The 20,266-nt window shown below is 39.1% G+C and overlaps 1 protein-coding gene across 17 annotated transcripts in view; it reads right to left on the bottom strand.

The window, feature by feature from the left end:
- Positions 1-792: 792 nt before the first annotated feature.
- Positions 793-20,266, bottom strand: part of LOC123507435 (DNA-binding protein P3A2-like) — a 25,043-nt gene continuing 5,569 nt past the window's right edge. For 3 of the 17 annotated variants that reach the window (XM_045260290.1, XM_045260287.1, XM_045260289.1), the window contains exons 2-13: positions 19,408-19,516; positions 18,882-18,950; positions 18,522-18,762; positions 16,049-16,293; positions 15,328-15,523; positions 14,794-14,906; positions 14,268-14,381; positions 13,466-13,621; positions 9,665-9,806; positions 8,771-9,012; positions 8,511-8,561; positions 2,974-7,502 (exon numbers count right to left, since the gene is read on the bottom strand). In XM_045260290.1, coding sequence (XP_045116225.1) covers positions 7,458-7,502; positions 8,511-8,561; positions 8,771-9,012; positions 9,665-9,806; positions 13,466-13,621; positions 14,268-14,381; positions 14,794-14,906; positions 15,328-15,523; positions 16,049-16,293; positions 18,522-18,762; positions 18,882-18,950; positions 19,408-19,437 — 1,644 coding nt within the window. In that variant the 5' untranslated portion in view covers positions 19,438-19,516 and the 3' untranslated portion in view covers positions 2,974-7,457. Of the gene's footprint in view, positions 7,503-8,510; positions 8,562-8,770; positions 9,013-9,664; positions 9,807-13,465; positions 13,622-14,267; positions 14,382-14,793; positions 14,907-15,327; positions 15,524-16,048; positions 16,294-18,521; positions 18,763-18,881; positions 18,951-19,407; positions 19,517-20,266 lie in introns of all 17 variants that reach the window. The other 14 variants (XM_045260297.1, XM_045260294.1, XM_045260292.1 and 11 more) reach the window with 10 other exon arrangements.

Here is a 20,266-nt window from a genome sequence, read left to right as displayed (position 1 = left end):
AGTAGTAGTAGTAATGATAATAAAAGAAAAGGTTGTACAAAGGACACAAACCTAAATAAAGGGATTCTTTTGGCACCGAGATGAATTTGTAACTACCCTAGACTCTCCTGCCTGCTACCCTCTATCCTACTGCACCGGCGGCAGCGGCGGCGGTGCGACTACCAACACAAACCCAGGGGCAACACACGCGAGGAACCTAATCGCTGCAGGATAACAACCACTAACGCTAACACTTCCACACCTGCCGTGGTGCAGCAAACCAAGGGGAAACAGTGAGTTGTCAGCTCAGGGACACATGTCTGCTCTCCAGCCACATAGCAGTCCACAAATCATTAAAGGAATTATGAAATGCACAAGTTTTAGCTTCACATTTTCAGGTTAAAATATAAACAAATCTATACAAAACTGAGTGTTGAACTAGCAACTCACTGCACTGACCTTAAGTGACAGACAAGATGATGTGACAATAAAAGGAAAAGATAGAGGGAAAAAAATATCAAGGAATGTTATATTAAAACACCTGCGACAATTAAAGCCATTTTCTGAATCCCACGCTAGTGTGAGTCCCCCAGGCCATCCCAAGGAAGTCAGAGGTCAGTGGCAAGTCCCAAAACCAACACAACTTTGAGGGCAGTGGCGAGTCAAGCGTTCTTCAGTCAGGTCAGTCTGAAGCTTGAGTCGGTGTTCATGACTCACACTACACACAGTATGAAAGCTCACTTGTTGCCTCTCTCCCTGGCAGTGGGTGGAGGGGAAGGAAGAGGTGAAGGGAGGGAGGGAAGGAAGAAGTCATTTGAATAGTGTGTATATTGAAGGAAGGTCACATTTGTATACAATACAAAAAATCAACCAGGGTGTGTGCTATCCATAGAGTCTAGTAGTGTGCTAAACATCACCAAGGAAACACACAAATCTTGACTCCTAAACACTAATCATTACTCATCAGTCAATCAAGATACATAAAAGTGAATCCCAGAGTGAATCTTTGCAAGACTTCATCTCTTGGATCACAATTTTATCTAAATAGCAATAAATTTATTAAAATAAAGACATTTCTATATTTTCTTAATTCCTAGGATACAGAAGAAATAATACAATTACCTTCTTAGCATCTTGTTTCAATAGAATAAAAAAAAGTAAATAAAAAACTTTTACATTCATATATCAAAACTTTTAGATTTGATACATTGACAAATACATGAGACAATTCATTAGAATCAAAATTCAGGTTCACACCACTGGTAACACTGAGAAATAAAATGTTTACACACAAAAACCACTTACCGGGGGTATCTAAGATGTGGTCTGGTTTTCAAGTGTTGGATGCACATTTCTGCCACAGTTTGGGCTGCTGAGAGGAGCCTGGGGGACCAGTTACCATGAGGAACAACTGTCAACACTGCATCAGGCAAAAACAATCAAGAAACAATAAAGAAATACCACTTGTAGAAGTCCTTTATGCAGAGACAGTGTTTATAAATAAGTTTTCACATTTTTTTCATCATTTTACATTACTGAACTAAACTACCATCTGACGACACACTGTTAACACATAACACTCTACCTCCGATCTCACACAGCACGGAATTTATACTCTGAAAATTTTGATATAGTGAGAAACATTACCGATCGGAGAACTACTATGTGTATAGCAGCTTATGACACCTTAATATTTAACATGGCGGGATGCAACCCCTAGTAACATTGGTTTGTACATATTTCTCTGAAAGATAAAATTAATAAAACAAAACTCACATGTAACAAGGGCTCAGGAAAGGAAAGAAATGAAAGTAAATGCTTTTGAAATGTTTGACAATGATTTAATGAGTGTTTGAAATGATGGTTCTCATGTGAAGGCATCTGAAGCATTATGTGCAGCGTTGGCAGGGAGAAATAAATACTGGGACCCAATAACACAGACTTGCTGGCACGGCGTGAAAGGTGGTGGTTCGTTTCACTCTACTCGAGGGATGCTAACCATGCTGTTTGGCCTCCTAATACATGTTGCCTTGAATACAGTGCAACTTTCTGAAACGCGGTACAAAAACCTGTCTCAGAGTTTGCCTGCACTTCAAAACGAGTAACTTTACTTTGAATGCAGTAGTACAGAATTTAGTGCTATTATTAATGTCAGACCGCAATATATAAGATCAAAGCTGTCTTGCATAGGTAAAATTGTGGGAAACAGCATTACATAGATCATGGCTATCTTAAGAGAGCACAAATTAAGTGAGAAATGGGCTTGTTTTTTAAAATTTCAGTGAAGGGTGCCATATGGAAAATGCTGTGCAGGTACACACAAGTACGGGAATTTTGTGAAGACCGCAGCAGTTGTCATTTGTTGGCAAGAGACAGACACGCTCGTGGCGCCAGTGATACAGTGAGGCAGTGAAGGGTGTGATGCGGTGCAGTGCGGTGGACCAAGACGCAGCATGGATGAGCAATGACATGATGGATGAATGGTCTACTTCTAGCGGTGTATAAAAATATCATTGATACGCTAAATTAAAAAGAGTAAAGTTGTGATAGCAATGATTCAGAGATAATTGATAGTGATAGTGATAATGATGATAATAATAATAATGATAATAATAATAATAATAATGATAATAATAATAATAATAATGATAATAATAACAAGATGACAAGAGGGTTATGATTCCCACATGTCTTGCTTTGTACCATTATGTTTCACTACTTTATATCTACATCTGACACCTTGTGCCAAGACTGAGACCTCCTCCACTTGCCGTAGTTCTCATTTATTACCACAGGAGGATATAAATAAAAGTAACTCCCTGTAATCACACCCCACTCCATCGCTCTCTCTGCCACACCTCCCTCTCTTTACTGAGTGCAAATAAGATCATTTCCTCATTCCTCATTGCTTTTATTATTACTCCATTTTTTTATTGCTTTTTATCATGTCTCTGCTCTATTCATTACTATGTTAAAATCCTTGTCATGTTCTTATTTCTCTCCCTCTCTCTCTCTCTCTCTCTCTCTCTCTCTCTCTCTCTCTCTCTCTCTCTCTCTCTCTCTCTCTGCCTTGTCTTGCTAATCTTCCATACATCTTATTCTACTTCATTTAATCTTCCTCCACTTGTTACTACAGATCTATATCTTGTAACTCAGAGCTCAACACACACATACATTCCCAGATGGCACCATGTATGTTCTTAGCCTCACATTTCCACCATTAACTGAACCAAGCAGACAAAACCCTCAGGCCACAATCCACAATGCACTGTGACAAGATGCCTTCAGCCCACAATTTGCAACTCTAATGGTGAAAGACTTGAAAGACTGAATGCTGGGTTATATCTGCTCTTTCTACTCATCCTACTTAAACTGGAAGGCTCTCTCTCTCTCTGTCTCTCTCTCACTTTCTCTCTTCGTCACCTGTCCCGTGCAATACCAACACTCGACTAGCTTAGGGTTATTACTGTTAGAAGCATCAACTCTTCAATTCTTCTCTCCTCACCTCCCCCACTCTCTCTCTTTCTCTCTCTCCACTTCACCCTGGAGAGGACAAAGAAAGTAGTTGATCTATATTTCATCTTTCTTTTTCATCTATAATTTTCAGTATGAGCTTCCATATATTGACATTTCTGAGTTACTTCCTAAATTAAATAAAATCAGTCTCTGCAGTTAATGGGATACAGAAATCCTATTACGCATTTAGTTTTGACATTAAAATTTGCTCGTAACTTCTACATTTCTTCTTTCCATTATTCCTCTTACAAGTTGCTTCAGGGATAGACAAATAAATAAATGAATAAACAGTTTTGCAAAACATGATCAGTGTTGTCCATACAAAGCAACAACACTTCTAAGCAATGCAAACATCCAAAACTGATAAACCTCGTACATAATTGGTGGCCACACACTTCCAAATCTACATCTCTCCCACTAAAAAATTACCTACTACTACTGACAACAAATATGTATCTCCAACAAGAACTAAATGCCTACGCTCATACACACACACAGACACACACACACACACATACACACTTTCATTATGGGAGAGCTTCCTAACAGCTTTGGCAACAACGAACCCTGAACACTCCAGCAGTAACACCAAACACAGGAGGACAAGAAGACACTCTGAATTACCTCAATGTCTCAGTAAACACACAGGGTCCTCAGAGATCCCATCATTTGTCAGGAGAAAGAGAGGGAGAAATGGGGAGCATCTAACTGGTTTGGTAACAATTATTTTCCTTTCACAAGTTAGTTATTTTCTTATATCTTTGCTAGAAGAGAGCAATATTTCTATGGAGAGGTGGATGAAGGGATGCATAGGTGGTGCTTCCAATGATCTGTGGTGACGTCTGTATCTCTTAGGACCTGCATCTCTCCAGCCTGCCTCCAGAAAGGCCCGGCCAGCAGCTTTATACTGGCACAATACTATGTTAGATTATCACAGCCATAATTGCTTGTTCTAGACTTAGTGACTGGACAGTGGCTTGCACTCTTCAAGCCCACGGATCATCTCTGTTCTTTCCATGACAAGGAAGAATGTGACGACTTAAAAACATTGAGATTCTGAAGCGCCTCTAGGAAAAATTCCTCAAAAGTGAAAAAATTGGTTGATTCTGTGATGTTTCATGGTTAAATGAGAGAAAAATGTACAAAATTCACTGATATTGCAGGAAGATGGAGAGCAAAGAGCAGAGGCAGACAATATTAATGATAGCAGCTGGTAGTTTCCTATTTTCTCAATCACAGAACACTTCCATCACTTTCCCACTCTACTTCGAATGGGATCCTTCTCTCTCTCTCTCTCTCTCTCTCTCTCTCTCTCTCTCAACAGCAAGACTACCAGCTACAAGTTCCCTCATAGCATGCGATTGTCGGCTCACACGGTTGTCCACACTCAGAAATCATTACTGTATATACAGTGAAACATACCATAAACTGCAACCTTGGTAACTTCTAGTCTTACAGGAAATCAACTTAGGGAATACATCATTTGGTCACAATTTATGAGAAAACTTGAAGTGTGTGAAGAAGGGAAATGAAGAGAGGCGTGTACAAAGTATTGGAAAGTAGATAGAAATGAAGAGGTGACATCGAAACAAAAATCACGATATAATGAGAACAAAATACCAGTTAAATCATAAAGCTTTCTTCCAACACTCATCCTACTCACATCCAAAGTTTAAGTGATGTCATGTGTACACTTTGTTGCTTGAGAGATCAAACAGTAACACTTCTTAATCACGTCTACACATGATACAAAAACTCCATTACAGAAGAAACAAGCTCTTAAATGTTATGACACACTAATCAGTCCAGCCACTCACACGACTGACAATCAAAAGTAACATATCTTAATCAATCTCACTCCACTTGATAACATTTCCAATCAAAGGTACAAAGATTTAGTGTTGCATAGAACTTTGCTCCCCAAACATAATATTGGTAACTCATCTTCCATCACTACACTCAGTCAAATTGTATCTTACTCCTAGTGTATTAAATGGAGTTGGTTCTTCAGTTAATTTGTGATGACGACTGCTAGTTTCAATGTTCTCTGATGAATGATATGCAAGGTTCACTTTGTCTTTCGATGAGTCTCCTTCTGTCAAGCTTTTCTTTATTTTCCTTGCCTGCCCAGTGAAGAAATACCATACCATACAAAAAGAAACGTGTCTTTTTTTTTCTTTTTAATACATAACATTACTGAAAGACCACAAAAATATGTACGAACGAGTAATACTGATATATTCATAGCAAAATAAATAAATGCAAGTAAAAATTTGAACCATCAAGGATCCCCATCTGACTTCCTGTGAACTGAGATGATTCCCACTGCACATTCCTACCAGTCAGTCTGCTGAGGAACCAACAATTCAGTTCCTTCCAAACAAGATGAGTCTGGCTTCATGAAAAACAAAACATGACTACATCCCACACACTCTATCTTTCCCTTTGTGTCAACTGAGCTCTGCAACACACTCCAGCCTTGGTCTATCTAAGCTGTTGGAGAACTGGTGGTAATAACAATGCACTACCATCACCCACCAACTACAACAACAAAAGCAACATTAACAAGCCTGACGCCACACTTGGTCTGCGTTTACCGACAGGCTGCATCTGTGTTTGGTAGGTCTGGTGCTCCACAGTTTGCCATTCTTTTGCACGCACGCATGCATGCACTCACGCATGCACACACACACAGGAGGACCAAGAGAATATCATATACAGAGTCAACAAGAACAAGTCTACTCACATGAGATGCACAGTTCAGGCTCACCTCAAGACTTCTCTCCACTTTCACACACAAGCTAATGACCCAGTGCACACATCCTTGCTGAGGTACGAACAGAGAGCAGCTCTCCTTAACACAATGTTTGGTTGACACAGACCAAGCTTGCTACATTAACCTCGTATAAACTAAAATTAGTCAGGACAGGAAGGAAGGAAGGAAGGCTTAAGAGAGAGAAACGAAAGGTGAGATGAGGTCTTCAATAAATAATTAACACTAAAAATAGGCCAATAAAGGAGAAAATAGATGTAATTGCACAAGTTTGCAGTAGAGTTCACACAAAACTCTTCTACCTTATTGCCTCTTTCCTGGAACCTGACCCTGACTGAATATATTACTCTGAACATGAATATTTACTCCATACAGACTCTCCTAGCCATAACACTTTCATAACTCTGGGTGGAAGGGGCTACAGAGTGGGGGAGGAAATCATAACTTAAAAAAAGAATAAAAAAAAAAACAAAGGGCCAACATCATCATCATCATGTGAATCAATGTATGTACACTTCACAATCATCTCTATTTTGTTCCAAGGAGAAGAAGCAAGTATCAAATCTACTCTCCCTTTACACATTTCATTCATTTAACTACACTCGACAAAAACTGACAGAATGGGAACCGTACCAGGAGGAGCACGTCACCACACGCTGCATTAAAACAAATTAAAACAAAACCAGGCAGTGGAGTGGGAAAAAAACACACACATCCACCTAACACACACTTGAATTTCACCATTATTACACCTCCATATAAAAATAGAGTCAATTCTGCGGCTTCTTGGAGACAGCCTGACCCAGTGCAGTTCCATTCTGGCCCTAGGGGAAGGACTGGTCACCTTCGGGACTCTTTTGGACAAGGACTGTGTTGCCAATTGTAAACACAGAGTAATTAACCAGAGTAATTAACTAACACAACACTGACCATGCCTAGAGCTTTGAAGGAACTCAGAAATACAGGAAAATGTGAAAGAAAAGAAAGTAAATAAAGAAGACATGATGAAGTCCTCCCCTAGTCTTTGGTGATAAGCTGAGATGATAAGAAAGACAGATGTGGGTGAGGGTACAAGGGCAGGGTGTTGCTGGTGCATTCCCTACCCTCTGCTGACAGGGAGTGGTGGAGGGTGGGGGTAGGGAGGCAGGTGGGTGGGGGTTAGACTGCCACCAACCTCACACTACCCTTATCATTCCTTGTCTACCATATCCACACTCCCATCGTCGTCATCATCCTGAAATGTAAGACAAGATGATAGTTAACGTCTTCAATACTGGACCACATTTTCCCTTGAGATGTGTGTACGATTAGGCCATTCTATTAACATAAGGAAGGGTCTATGGAGGTCAGAAGATTGATGGCCACTGTCTTTACTACTTCAATCCCCAACATAAGTTTCTGAAGCTGTATAAAATCACCAAATAGTAAGCAGAATGAATACAGAAATCTGTCATGGTACTGAAGGGATTAATTTTCTGCACTTCAATGTATGAAATAAAAAAACAAAGATTACAGAAGGAAGTAACCCAAATTTCCCCTTCATCACTCACTACTCTGTTTAGTCTTGCATTGTTTTGTCCCTGGAAAGTTAGAGGTGTTATAAACAATGAAGAAACCTCACTCACACAGGAAGGACAGTCTCCCAGAAAGGCCTGCCAAGTGTCACAGCATTAAAGCAACACTGTTTGAGAGATGGGAGTAGTGAAGCAACAAAAATAAGCAGATGATACTCATTTTTGGAGCAGAAACAATAGGAATAAGCAAAAAAAAACATAATAGAATGAAAAGCGAGTATATGTTGCTAATTTTGGCAGCAGAAAGAATTACTAAGAATAAACTAAGAATAAATTATGAGTAAGGAAAGTAAGATGATGATAATGTTGGGAGCAGAAACAATAAGAATAAGCAAAGAACACAATAAAAGAAAGAAAAATAAGGATATGATGTTAACTTTGGGAGCAGAAAAGATTAAGAATAAACAAGGGATAGAATATAAATAGGGAAAATAAGATGATAATAATGTTAGGAGCAGAAACGATAAGAATAAACTAAGAACAGAATATAAGAGCATAAAAGATAATAAAAGAAGAATGTTAGTATTATGAAGCTAGGGCGGTTACAGGCAGCATGAAACACCACCCCCAGCCTGCTACGTAAAGCCCATCACCACACACAGCCACCAAGATGTGTTAGTGACAATGACCAAAAGAGTGTTAATGACAATCAGATGAACAAAACTCACTTCTTTGAAGGAAACTGAACTCAGACTTCTGGGCTTAACGATCTTTAATGGCTGAAACAGAAAAAGAAATTCATGCAAAAAAATAAGAGAAAACTGGATACACTGCACTGCCTTATATCTTTTCATTAAGGGTTGAAATGAAACAAAAATAATGTAAAAAATAAGTGATTCTCAGCTTTGTGAAAAAAATAACTCTGTAGATAACATGAAAGAAAGAGAACAATGATTAATGCTAAGAGGAGCCAGTGTCAGTAACTCACCTGTACTTGTGCCTGGCCTGAAGAAATGATAGTAGAGGCATTAAGGGAAGCGTTAAGGCCCGCCGACACCTCCACCCCACCCTCCAACCCCGGCTCCAGCTTAGGGACCTGTACTAGAGGCGTCACCACCTGCAGGGGCTGCCCATCCTGCCCCTGAATGTTGGCAACCACAGTCTGATACACAGGTAGTGGCACAGTGATCATGCCAGACACGGGATACGACCCAGACACGTTGACTGGAACTGTGCAGGGAAGAGAAAACGGAAGGAAACAAAAATTAAAAGTCAAACTCCAGAAACATGGAGAACAACAACACGAACCTCCAGGAATAAAACGTTAACTGGAACTGTGCCAGGAAGAGAAAATGGAAAGAAACAAATATGAAAAAAGCTAAACTCCGGAAACACGAAAAGAACAACATGAACCTCCACAAACAAAAGCAGAACAAGAATAGGAAAAAAAAATTACCCAACACTCTGACTTCCTCTGCGAAAATGAAAAGTCAAACTGCGGAAACACGAAGAACAACTTGAACCTTCACAAATAAAAGCAGAACAAGAATAGAAAAAAATGATCCACTACTACTTAGTCTGCAAAAATTAGATCAAACTCCAGAAAAAATCAAAAACAACATCATGAACCTCCAAAAATAAAAGCAGAACAGGAGAAAATGACCCACCACTCTGACTTACTCTGCAAAAAATTCGAACTCCAGAAACATGAAGAGAACAACATAAACCTCCAGAAATAAGCAGAACAAGAATAGGAAAAAAGTTATCCACCACTACTAACTCTGCCAAAATGAAAAGTCAAACTCCAGAAACATCAAGACCAACATGAACCTCCACAAATAAAACCTAAACAATAGAAAAAAAATGATCCACTACTACTTACTCTGCGATCCGTCCTCCCCAGTGAGTAGAATGGTCCCCTCATGTGCCAGCGTTCCCTCCGACACCTGGTTGAGGTCGATGGCCACGGAGCCGGCCGAGCCACCACTCTCTCCGTCCAGTGACTCTCCATTCTGTGTTGCAATCTGCGGAATCAACATTCTCATCCCTTACCAGGTGTTGTGTTAGTCAAGGAAGGCAACCCAGGGAGAGACAGACCATGCAGAGAGGTGTGTGTGTGTGTGTGTGTGTGTGTGTGTGTGTGTGTGTGTGTGTGTGTGTGTGTGTGTGTGTGTGTGTGTGTGTGTGTGTGTGTGTGTGTGTGCTGGTATAGCTTTCTCAAGAGATTTACTTCCCACTTCAAATCTTTCGCTTCCAATTTCTTGACTTTTTTGCCTATCACTCTCTTAGGACATAGCACACTGCCAATCACGCACAGGGCAGCCCAGTCTGACCACCACACACTTGTACATTCATCCACATTCTTAGCTTCACTGGACCCTGGCAGAAAGGAATAGTAGAAGTTGTAGCAGTAAACAAGTCTATCTGTGTTATCTATTTATATACCAAGGCAGCAATCATACACAAAATAACCCCATACAAGAAATACCCAAAAACACCATACACACACACACACACACACACACACACACACACACACACACACACACACACACACACCCCAGTAGCTCAGTGGTTAGAGCGCTGGCTTCACAAGCCAGAGGACCGGGGTTCGATTCCCCGGCCGGGTGGAGATATTTGGGTGTGTCTCCTTTCACGTGTAGCCCCTGTTCACCTAGCAGTGAGTAGGTACGGGACGTAAATCGAGGAGTTGTGACCTTGTTGTCCCGGTGTGTGGTGTGTGCCTGGTCTCAGGCCTATCCAAAGATCGGAAATAATGAGCTCTGAGCTCATTCCGTAGGGTAACGTCTGGCTGTCTCGTCAGAGACTGCAGCAGATCAAACAGTGAATTACACATACAAAGACCATTACTAAACCCTCCCCCAACCAATGTCAATTTTCAGTCTATACTGCACCATAAATAAACTGTTTATTACTACCATCCTTTTACTATTCACACTCCTAGCTCTATCAGTCCTAAGTGGAAAGGAACAGTCTTGTGAACACTACACACACCAAGAATTTAAACATAGCATAGCAGGCCACAAACTTCCATTACTGACCTTCAAAAAATTTCCCTAAACACACTAAAGTATAGCACTATCACTGACTTTGCTTTGGTGTCTTACTCTTTTGAAAATTAAACCAAACTTGCCATGTGTGAAGATCCAGTGCAGCCCCAGAATGTTTCATGTTTGAGGTGTGCTGACAAAACGTCACTTAAAAAGCTTCGACAGGAGAGGCATAGTGAGTGGATGAGGGCACGACCACAAAAGAGCAAATTAGGTTAAAAAAAAAGTCGCTAAACTCCATCCCTGGGTTATCAAAACAAATTCTGAAGGTGTCATGCAAAAGGTCTTCATAAACATTAATACACACGTGTCAAATACTTAATGATGTTCAGTAAAAGAGTGGCTAAAAAACATACCATTTCTTTTTGGATTGAATAAGGTGAGCATGTTTTGTGAACATCAATTATTCATTACTACTAACTCTCTGTGATACTTTTCCAAACACCACAAATGCAGGAATCTGAAGCAATTTGAACAGAATTAGTGCATAACTTTTAAACAAAATTAAACAAAAGAAAATTAAACTAAAAAGCCAGCAACTTATAGCACCAGAACAGGGAAGAACGATCAGTATCACTATTTCCGCAGCTTATGATGGCTTCGACATTAAAAAACACCAATAAGAAACAAGATTGCTTCTGCTGTTCACCTTTTCAATCTACCTCTATCCTAAACCTTGACAAGAATAGGGAAGGACAATCAATATTACTATTCCCACAGCTTTTCACACCATTTAAATCAAACAGCAAAAATAAAATAAATAAATAAATGAGAACTTTTACATTATTCATTTATTCAATCTATCTTTTACCTCAAATATTTTCCTTTTAAGAGTATCTACAACAAATCAACCTTCATCTCTCCTTAACCAAACACTCTCTCACTTGCTCATCCTCTTTCTCAACTCTCTATTATGAACTCCTTTAATCTATCTTACTATTCACCTATTCTACCTCAAACCTTTACCTTTAAGAGCATATAAATGACAAACCAACCCCCATACTAAATATTTACTCTTTAATTGCCCATCCTCTTCGTCTTTCAACATAGCTTTTACCTTCCTCTGCTCTATATTAACCTGCTTAGCCTCCCAGGGTCTACCAGTAATATTTCTCCATAAAAGACTTCAGTGCCTATACCCGAGTGTCTAGATGGTGATTGTGTCCATGTAATTTGTGTGCCCATGTGTTCTATGAGAGGAGGAGAAGGAGAAAGAGAAAGAGAGAGTACCCATCACCACTACACTACCTTCTCCTTGTCCTAACTCATACTACATAAAGTTAAAAGTTTGTATCCCAGTGTGTTGTAAATTATATGATAAGAAACAGAAAGGAAAGGAGAAAGGGCACCCATCACCACATCAACCACTAATACCACTACCACCACCACCACCACCTGACTCAACAGTACCTAAGTTAATTGGCCACTGGAAACAGCTCACCTAATACTTAAAACACAGAGAAGTAAATTAAGTATATTAGATGCAAAAAAGGAGGGAGAGAGAGGAAAAATTTTGCTTAGAGCCACCAGACACAGACCAGTATTCTGAACCACTTCTGCCCACAACTCCACTTTCAAAAGGCTTTAGTTGAAGTTACATTGATTTTTACATGTGTTTCTGTGATTCCAGAGCCAGATTAATGAGATTTCTACACTATTAACAGGCAAAACACTCTTTAGAACTTGGCTGATGATCTCTCTGGCCTTTGATAGACAGTCGTGGTCAGAGAATAAAGTGTTTTTGAATACAGGCTATACAAGGAACCAGAAAAGAAGCAATCAGAAAACAATGCAAATAAGAATTAAGGGGTTAGTCAACAAAGCACTAAAGCCACTTATAAATTACAATATAAAATTAAAACTAATACCATAAATGTAATAATTGAATGGATAAAATATTAATCTAAAATATGACTGGAAATTGAAGTTAAAAGTAAAATCACTCAAAATGATCAATAAAGCATGAAAAACAAGAAATTCTAAGTAAATATCAAGAAAATTTTTAAAAGAATACTAATAATGATCTCCTAAACCACTCAAAAAATAAAATAAACCCAAGAAAAGTTTTGACATGAATAATCCTTGACATTAACCCTTTCAGTACTGGGACACTTTTTACCTTGAGATTTGTGTAGAATTAGACCATTTTTATTTGCATTAGGAAAGATCTACAGAGTCAAAAAAATTAATGGCCTCAGTCTTCACTATTTTAATCCCCATATAAGTATCTGAAGCTGTATAAAATCACCAAATAGTAACCTGAAAGAATATGGAAAGCCATTGCGGTACTGAAGGGGTTAACCTCATAAGGCGAAAGTATAAACGCTTAGTAATTTCTCAAACTAATTCCTCACTTATGAAATGAAGGTACGTGAATCCTATAGACAATATAGTTAAAGACACAAGTACCTCCTTTAGCCCATAAATTCCCATGAAAAGCCTACAGAGTGTATATATATATATATATATATATATATATATATATATATATATATATATATATATATATATATATATATATATAAATAAATAAATAAATAAATAAGTAAATAAATAATAATAATAATAATAATAATAATAATAATAATAATAATAATAATAATAACACTCACGGTAGCTATTCCCTGGACATGTGCTGTTGTGCCGTCTGGAAGCTGAATGACAGGGTTACTCGGGTCCACCTGCACGATGGAGACAGTTCCGTCCGGGTTACTTATCGTCTGCACCACCTGCCCTGAGTACACTGAGTTCGTCTGGCCAATGATCTGCTGAACACACGAAGGAATGCACGCGTTAGGGCTTCACCACTATTAATTATTGACATTATGTGTTGTATCAGCTGTTGTGATTCTATATAACTACTGCTAAACAATGTACTGTGTGTTTATGTGTTATCTCTAAGCTTCTATTACCTCAAACTGATAATGCAATGTGTTTTTTATCTATCCATTAAGCTGCTTTTTCTTTCATATAACTTGCATGATATCTACTGTAGTGATTATATATATCTACTGCTAAACAATGTAGTGTGTGTTTATGTGTTATCTCTAAGCTTCTATTACCTCAAACTGATATTACAATGTGTCTATCTATTCATTCAGGTGTTTGTGTTTTCATATGTATCAAAATATCATCAGTATTAAATGGCCAAGCAACATCCATTACTACCATACAGTAAGCTCTTGATTCATGAAAACTGAACACATGTGAACTCAAAATACCAAGAATCTTTAGACATGAAATTTGCAGTACTAGCCACTGCAAACTTCACAGATTCAAATAATTTCACTCACTTGAAGCTTTGTTTACGAAGAGCTTACTGTACATAAAATGGCTACAAAATAAATATAAGAGCAGAAGCATCACAGTGAACTAAATCTTTTACAACACTGAAGAAAAAAGGGATTAAGAGACCTCTCCCACCTGACTCTTGTCATCCTCCTCCGTAAATACCGGCAGGAGGTCATCCCTGCCATGGAACTTGTAGCAGTTAATGACGATTTGACGCAGCGCTGTGGTCCACGACACCTGGGAGGGACACCACACCGTACGGAAAACAGCAAATCAACACTAATTATTCAACTCATTTCAACCGACAAAAAATAAAAAAAAACTAAGAATTAAGAACCTCTCCCTGCACTGTAGAACCAAAAAATTAAAGAAAAATAAGAATTATGAACTTTTCCCTGTACTGAAGAACCAAAAACTTACAGAAAACTAAGGATTAAACACCTCTTCCTGCACTGGAGAACCATAAAATTAAAGAAAAATAATTAAGAACTTCTCCCTGTACTGTAGAACCAAAAAATTCAAGAAAAGTACAGATTAAGAACCTCTTCCTGTACTGTAGAACCAAAAACTTAAAAGAAAACCAGGAAAAATTCAAAACCTTCCAATAAAACAACTCCCAGCAGTGAAGATCCCAACAAACAAGTCCCACCTTATGTTTCTGGTCCTCAGATCGCGCGTCCATTCTCACATTGGCCCACGGGACATCCTTGGGCCACCATGGAGGTCTTGTTGACTCCTTACCCCAGCCTGGCTTCCCTCTCCCTGTAATGGTGGTTATGGAAGTCATGTTAATCCCTTCAGTAACATGACATGTTTTTGTATTTATTCTGGTTACTATTTGGCAATTTCTTACAGCTTCAGAAACTTATATGGGGATTAGAATAGTGCATTGATATTCTGACCTCCATAGACCTTTCCTAATGTGAATAAAATAGTCTAATCACACCCAAAACTTGTAATAAGTATGCGTCCCAGTGCTGAAGAGGTTAAAAATCTGAGTACTGCTATCAAAGTCAAGGAATCATTATTTATTCCTACTTTATGCTTCCTCTAACTCTAAACCCACATTGCACAACACACCAAGTTCAGTAAATTGCTCCTATACATTTAATACACAAGAAACAGAGAGATAAGCACTCAGCAGCCCAGCAAGTGGCAAAGAGTTGATGCCACACACACTCACCAGTGGAGTATTTCAGCATGAGGGGGATGAAGGCTCTCAGCTGTGCCTGGGTCATCTTCTCTACCGGGGTGGGGATGCCGTCAATGATCAGTGGAGGCAGTTCGTGCAGAGACGGGTCATCCTGGGGGGGTGGGGGCGCCTGCTGGGCCAAGGCATTCTCCAGCTCCGTCATCAGCATCTGTCTCAGCGTCTTCATCTGATAGAGAAATGTACCTTTGCTGTCATCCTTGATTTTGTAAGTTGTACTCTATCACATCTAATATATCTTTCTTACTCTATCACAGCTAATATATCTTTCTTACTCTATCACAGCTAATATATCTTTCTTACTCTATCACAGCTAATATATCTTTCCTAAGACATTATCCTTCATGTTGAAAGCTGTACACTGTCACACATCACTTTCCTGCAAGATGCTGATCAATATTCACTCCACCTAGGCTAATGCACTCACTCTAGAAAATACTTATTGTAAACCAGGATTCCTCTTGGTCAAACAACCCAATATCTGAACCAAAGCACTCCCCAGGCATTCACTAAGATTATCAAGGCCTTAGAGAAATAAATGGGAACTTATGTCTAAAGCCTTCACACCAAAAACACTTGAAGCATTCATCATGATGAACACAACAATACAACACTACAACTTACCACATCTTCTAAAGGCTTGACACTAAAACACTTGAAGATTTACCACGGTGAACAAAAAAATGCAGCTTACCACATCTTCTAAAGGCTTGGCACCAAAACACTTGAAGTCATTGCCACCGGACTTGCTGGGCGTCGCCACCACCACCACCGCCTGCTGACCAACACGCGTGGAATACTCATCAATGGTGGCCTTCAATTTCCGCAGGAGTCTTGTTTTCTGCCGCTTACGTATAGATGGATTGAGCTCAAAGCAGTGGTGCCTCTTGCGTTTCTTGGCCGAGGTTATTGCAGCGGCAGCAGCCACACCAACGGGACCTGTACCTCAGCATGGAAGAGAGGGACAAGATGAGGAAGCTGCTTTTCTTTGTGGAGGGAACAGGAGAGGGCAAGACAGCGGAATAATGTGTCCGTCTGTCTGTGAGTTCGTTTTGTTTGTTGTGGCTGCTCAGAGCGACTGCAGGATTGGCTCGGGTGAATCAGAACAGAACAGAACGTGGGAAGGTGGAAAGAGATGCTCATGGTGTGAACAGAGAGAGAGAGAGAGAGAGAGAGAGAGAGAGAGAGAGAGAGAGAGAGAGAGAGAGAGAGAGAGAGAGAGAGAGAGAGAGAGAGAGAGAGAGAGAGAGAGAGAGAGAGAGAGAGAGAGAGAGAGAGAGAGAGAGAGAAACGTGAAAAAAGAAGAAAAGGTGGTCAAATGAAACTAACTGAAGTGAATAAAATAATAAAAGAAAAAAATAAGAAAAAAAATAAGGTCACATTGATATTACAGTAGCAACAACAACAACAACAACAACAACAACAACAACAACAACAAATAGTAACAGTGTGGTCACAGAACTAAGAATGCATCATACACAATAAATAAAATCAATAAATAAAAATAAATCAATAAAAAAACACAAATAACGTATAAAAACCAACTCCTTCCCTCCATTCAGGGTATAGAAAAAACAATATGTGGCAAATCTCAAAACAACAAAAATATTCATGAAGTCAGTGTCAAATTCATGCAAATAATAACTCTGGGTAAAATAAACCATTAAAAAAAAAACATTTCTCATAACACACTTGCATACATGAACTAAATAAAAAAGAACTCTTGTCAATTCATGCTGTGGGGACTTCAACTTTCACTACACACAAAACAATAATTATATAATGAACCAAAAAAACAATAAAAGGTTTGGGTTAGGAATTGCAAAGGTCCAGCCAGCAACCAACATGCATTACTTCATTTCCGTTGGGTTTTTTTCTCTTTTCTTCCGTATTTTGCCCCTTCCTCCACCAAGTGCACCACCACTCACCACCAGAGACGCCACCACCACCACCACCACCACTGCCACCACATCCACCTTATAACTTTACATATTACTTCCTTGAATCGTACAATAACAACTTTTAAAGACACTCACGGAAGATTTTAATGGATATTGATGATGATTAATACAAATTACTATTACCACATCTTTTTAAAGGCTAATATTATTTCAATACAAGATTCAAGGACTATTATTTGTTATGTTTCTGTAGCGTAAATTGACTATCATTATTATTATTAGCGTGGATGTTCAGTGTCAGGACAGCAGCTGGTCCCACTAACAAGGACTTAATGGAAACTTTGAATGAATACCTCATGGACAGTATCCTCTGAGAGTGAGCAATGTTAACTGTAGTGAGTGTAAAGCAATGAAAGTTGACAGATGATGAGAAGATTCCTTTCAAAGTAAATCACGTCAAGAAATTAAGTGTTTTGTTTTGTATGTCACTGACAAGGATGCTGTGCCTTCATGGTATTACTTTACATTGCCTTACATTTCTTGCACTATATATGTGAGTGTAAAGAAATGCAAGTTGTCAACTAAATATATGAAAATAAAACTATTAACTCATAAAATACATATGAATAAATTTGGATTGTCTTGAGAATATCACATTACAGCAACAAGTCCTTCCATTTCTTACTCTGTCAGTGTAAGGATAGTAAAGGAATCAGTTGAGAGATTTGTGCTCCAATAACCTGTAGTGTCATAAGGATTGTCTCTTGAGATATCCCTTTACTTCACAGCAACAAGTCATTCCTTTCCTTCCCCTGTGAGTGTAGATGAGAAATAGAGAGAAAAAAAAAGTAATAGAGAGATATGTGTTTCAATAACCTGTAGTGTCATAAGGATTCTCTCTTGAGATATCCCATTACTTTAAAGCAGCAAGACTTTCTATTCCTTCCTCTGTGAGAGCAAATAATAAAAAAAATAATGATAGAGAGATATGTCTTCCATTAACCTACAGTGCCATAAAGGCTTCTCTCTTGAGGATATTCCATTACCTTACATAAACAAATCTTTCTATTGTTTCCCCTGTGAGTGTAAAGAAAGCAGTTTAGAGATATGTCTTCCATTAACCTGCAGTCATAAGGCTTCTCTCTTGAGGATACCCCATTACTTTACATCAGCAAGTCCTATTGTTCCCCTGAGTGTGACGTCCCTGGAGGCTGCAACGTGCATTGGCTCCCTCCACCACAACGAAAACAAAATGTTCCCTCTCACCTGCCCACCCACCTGCCGCCGCTAACTGGGCGGTCACGTCATCAGTGATCGGCATAGACCCCTCGTCCTCCCCAAAGCTCCCGGGCGACGACGGTACTTCATCGTCGTCGTCATCGCTGGTGATCTGAGTTCCCACGCTGTCCCCGACGCCTCCACCCCCTCCCGTGTCATCTAGCGGCTCGACTGTTGTTTCACTTGTCACACTGGTTAGCCCCGCAGCGTCCACGCTATTCATCACCAGCTGTCGGGGAGAAGCAGCTCAATACAGGCTCAACTCAGGCATAGATATGAGGTTGCAAAGTTTAAGATAGACAATAGGATATACTTATTCTATATTACAAGGAGTATGGTCTGCCTTACCTCCTGTCCCCCTGCCAGCGCCACACGCCATCCACGTAAAGATGATGCATCAACACTGTTCATCACCAGCTGCAACACACACACACACCACGGATCAAAACAAGGAACACAACACAAAACAACATAAACACAAACAAAAACAACAATATATGCCAAAAAAATTTAAATCAAGAAAGTGTTTTTGCATGAGGTCCCAAACATATGAAGTGCTGTAAATGGACAGAATCGCATAACTTTGTGTCTAAATGTTTACAGGGGGATATATACGCAAAAATCACTGTAGGAGAGTAAAAGAAGGTAATGAAGGAAGGAAGAGAAAGAAAAAACTGAAAATATTACTGGGTGGAATACAGATAAGCCTCACTGTACAATATAAAGCAAAGTAGTGAAAGAAGAAAACGCTCAAAAAGACAAGGAAAAGAATGAAAGCCATGATATAACTCAAGGAAAGAGGAGCCAGGAGACCATTAATTACTATGTACACAGCGGTGGCCCTGAAGGCAGAACACAACAACTCAACACTCACATACGAGGAGCCTGAGTCAGAGCCTGACATTCCCAGGCCCCTTCTTGCTGTGGAGGATGGGGATGATGATGGTTACCAATCCCACCTGATCTGACCTGACCTGTGGTGCCTGTAACACACAATACAGGGGCCACATTAGAGCGAGCCATGGTAATAACTCAATCAGAAACATTAGACAACTTAAAAGCAGACAGGATATTAAATGACTAAAACTGGAGTTGGTGACTGGAAAAAAATGATGGTGCTAGATTAGGACAAGTCTTGGTAATAACTCAAGCAAACACAACACACAACTTAAAAGGAGACAGGATATTATATGATTCAAATTGGAGTTGGTAACTGGAAATAAATACTGGTGCTAGATTTGGCAAAAAAAAAAAAAAAAAAAAAAAAAAAAAAAAAAAAAAGTTTTGGTCATAACTGAATCAACAAAACAGACAAGTTAACCCTTTCAGTACCATAAACCAATCTCAAAGTAAAAATGTGTCCCAGTACTGAAAGGGTTAATCCATAATCATCATACATAATCTAATAACAAAACTTTCTACCAACACATATTCCTCAGATTTACAACTCATCAAAAATTATGAAGAGGAAAAATAAAACTAATTATATAAACAAAATACCAAATGGAGAACGTTTATGATCTATAAGTCAGAAATCAAGACACACGAAACATGGCTGTGAATATCCTTTAATTCTTTATGTGCCACCTGTTCCCTTTATCATGACACTGAAACATGCATGAGGAAATATAGCACTGTCAAGGAAATAATGGAGATTTATTAACTACTTGTATCTTTAATAGAAGTCAGTGAAAGTCTTTTTAATACTGAATGACGACTTTTACTCTTTAAAA

This window comes from Portunus trituberculatus, chromosome 22, assembly GCF_017591435.1.
Source record: "Portunus trituberculatus isolate SZX2019 chromosome 22, ASM1759143v1, whole genome shotgun sequence".
NCBI classification, from domain to species: domain Eukaryota; kingdom Metazoa; phylum Arthropoda; class Malacostraca; order Decapoda; family Portunidae; genus Portunus; species Portunus trituberculatus.
Note: the sequence above shows the minus strand (reverse complement) of the source record. Positions and strands in the feature narration are given on the sequence as shown.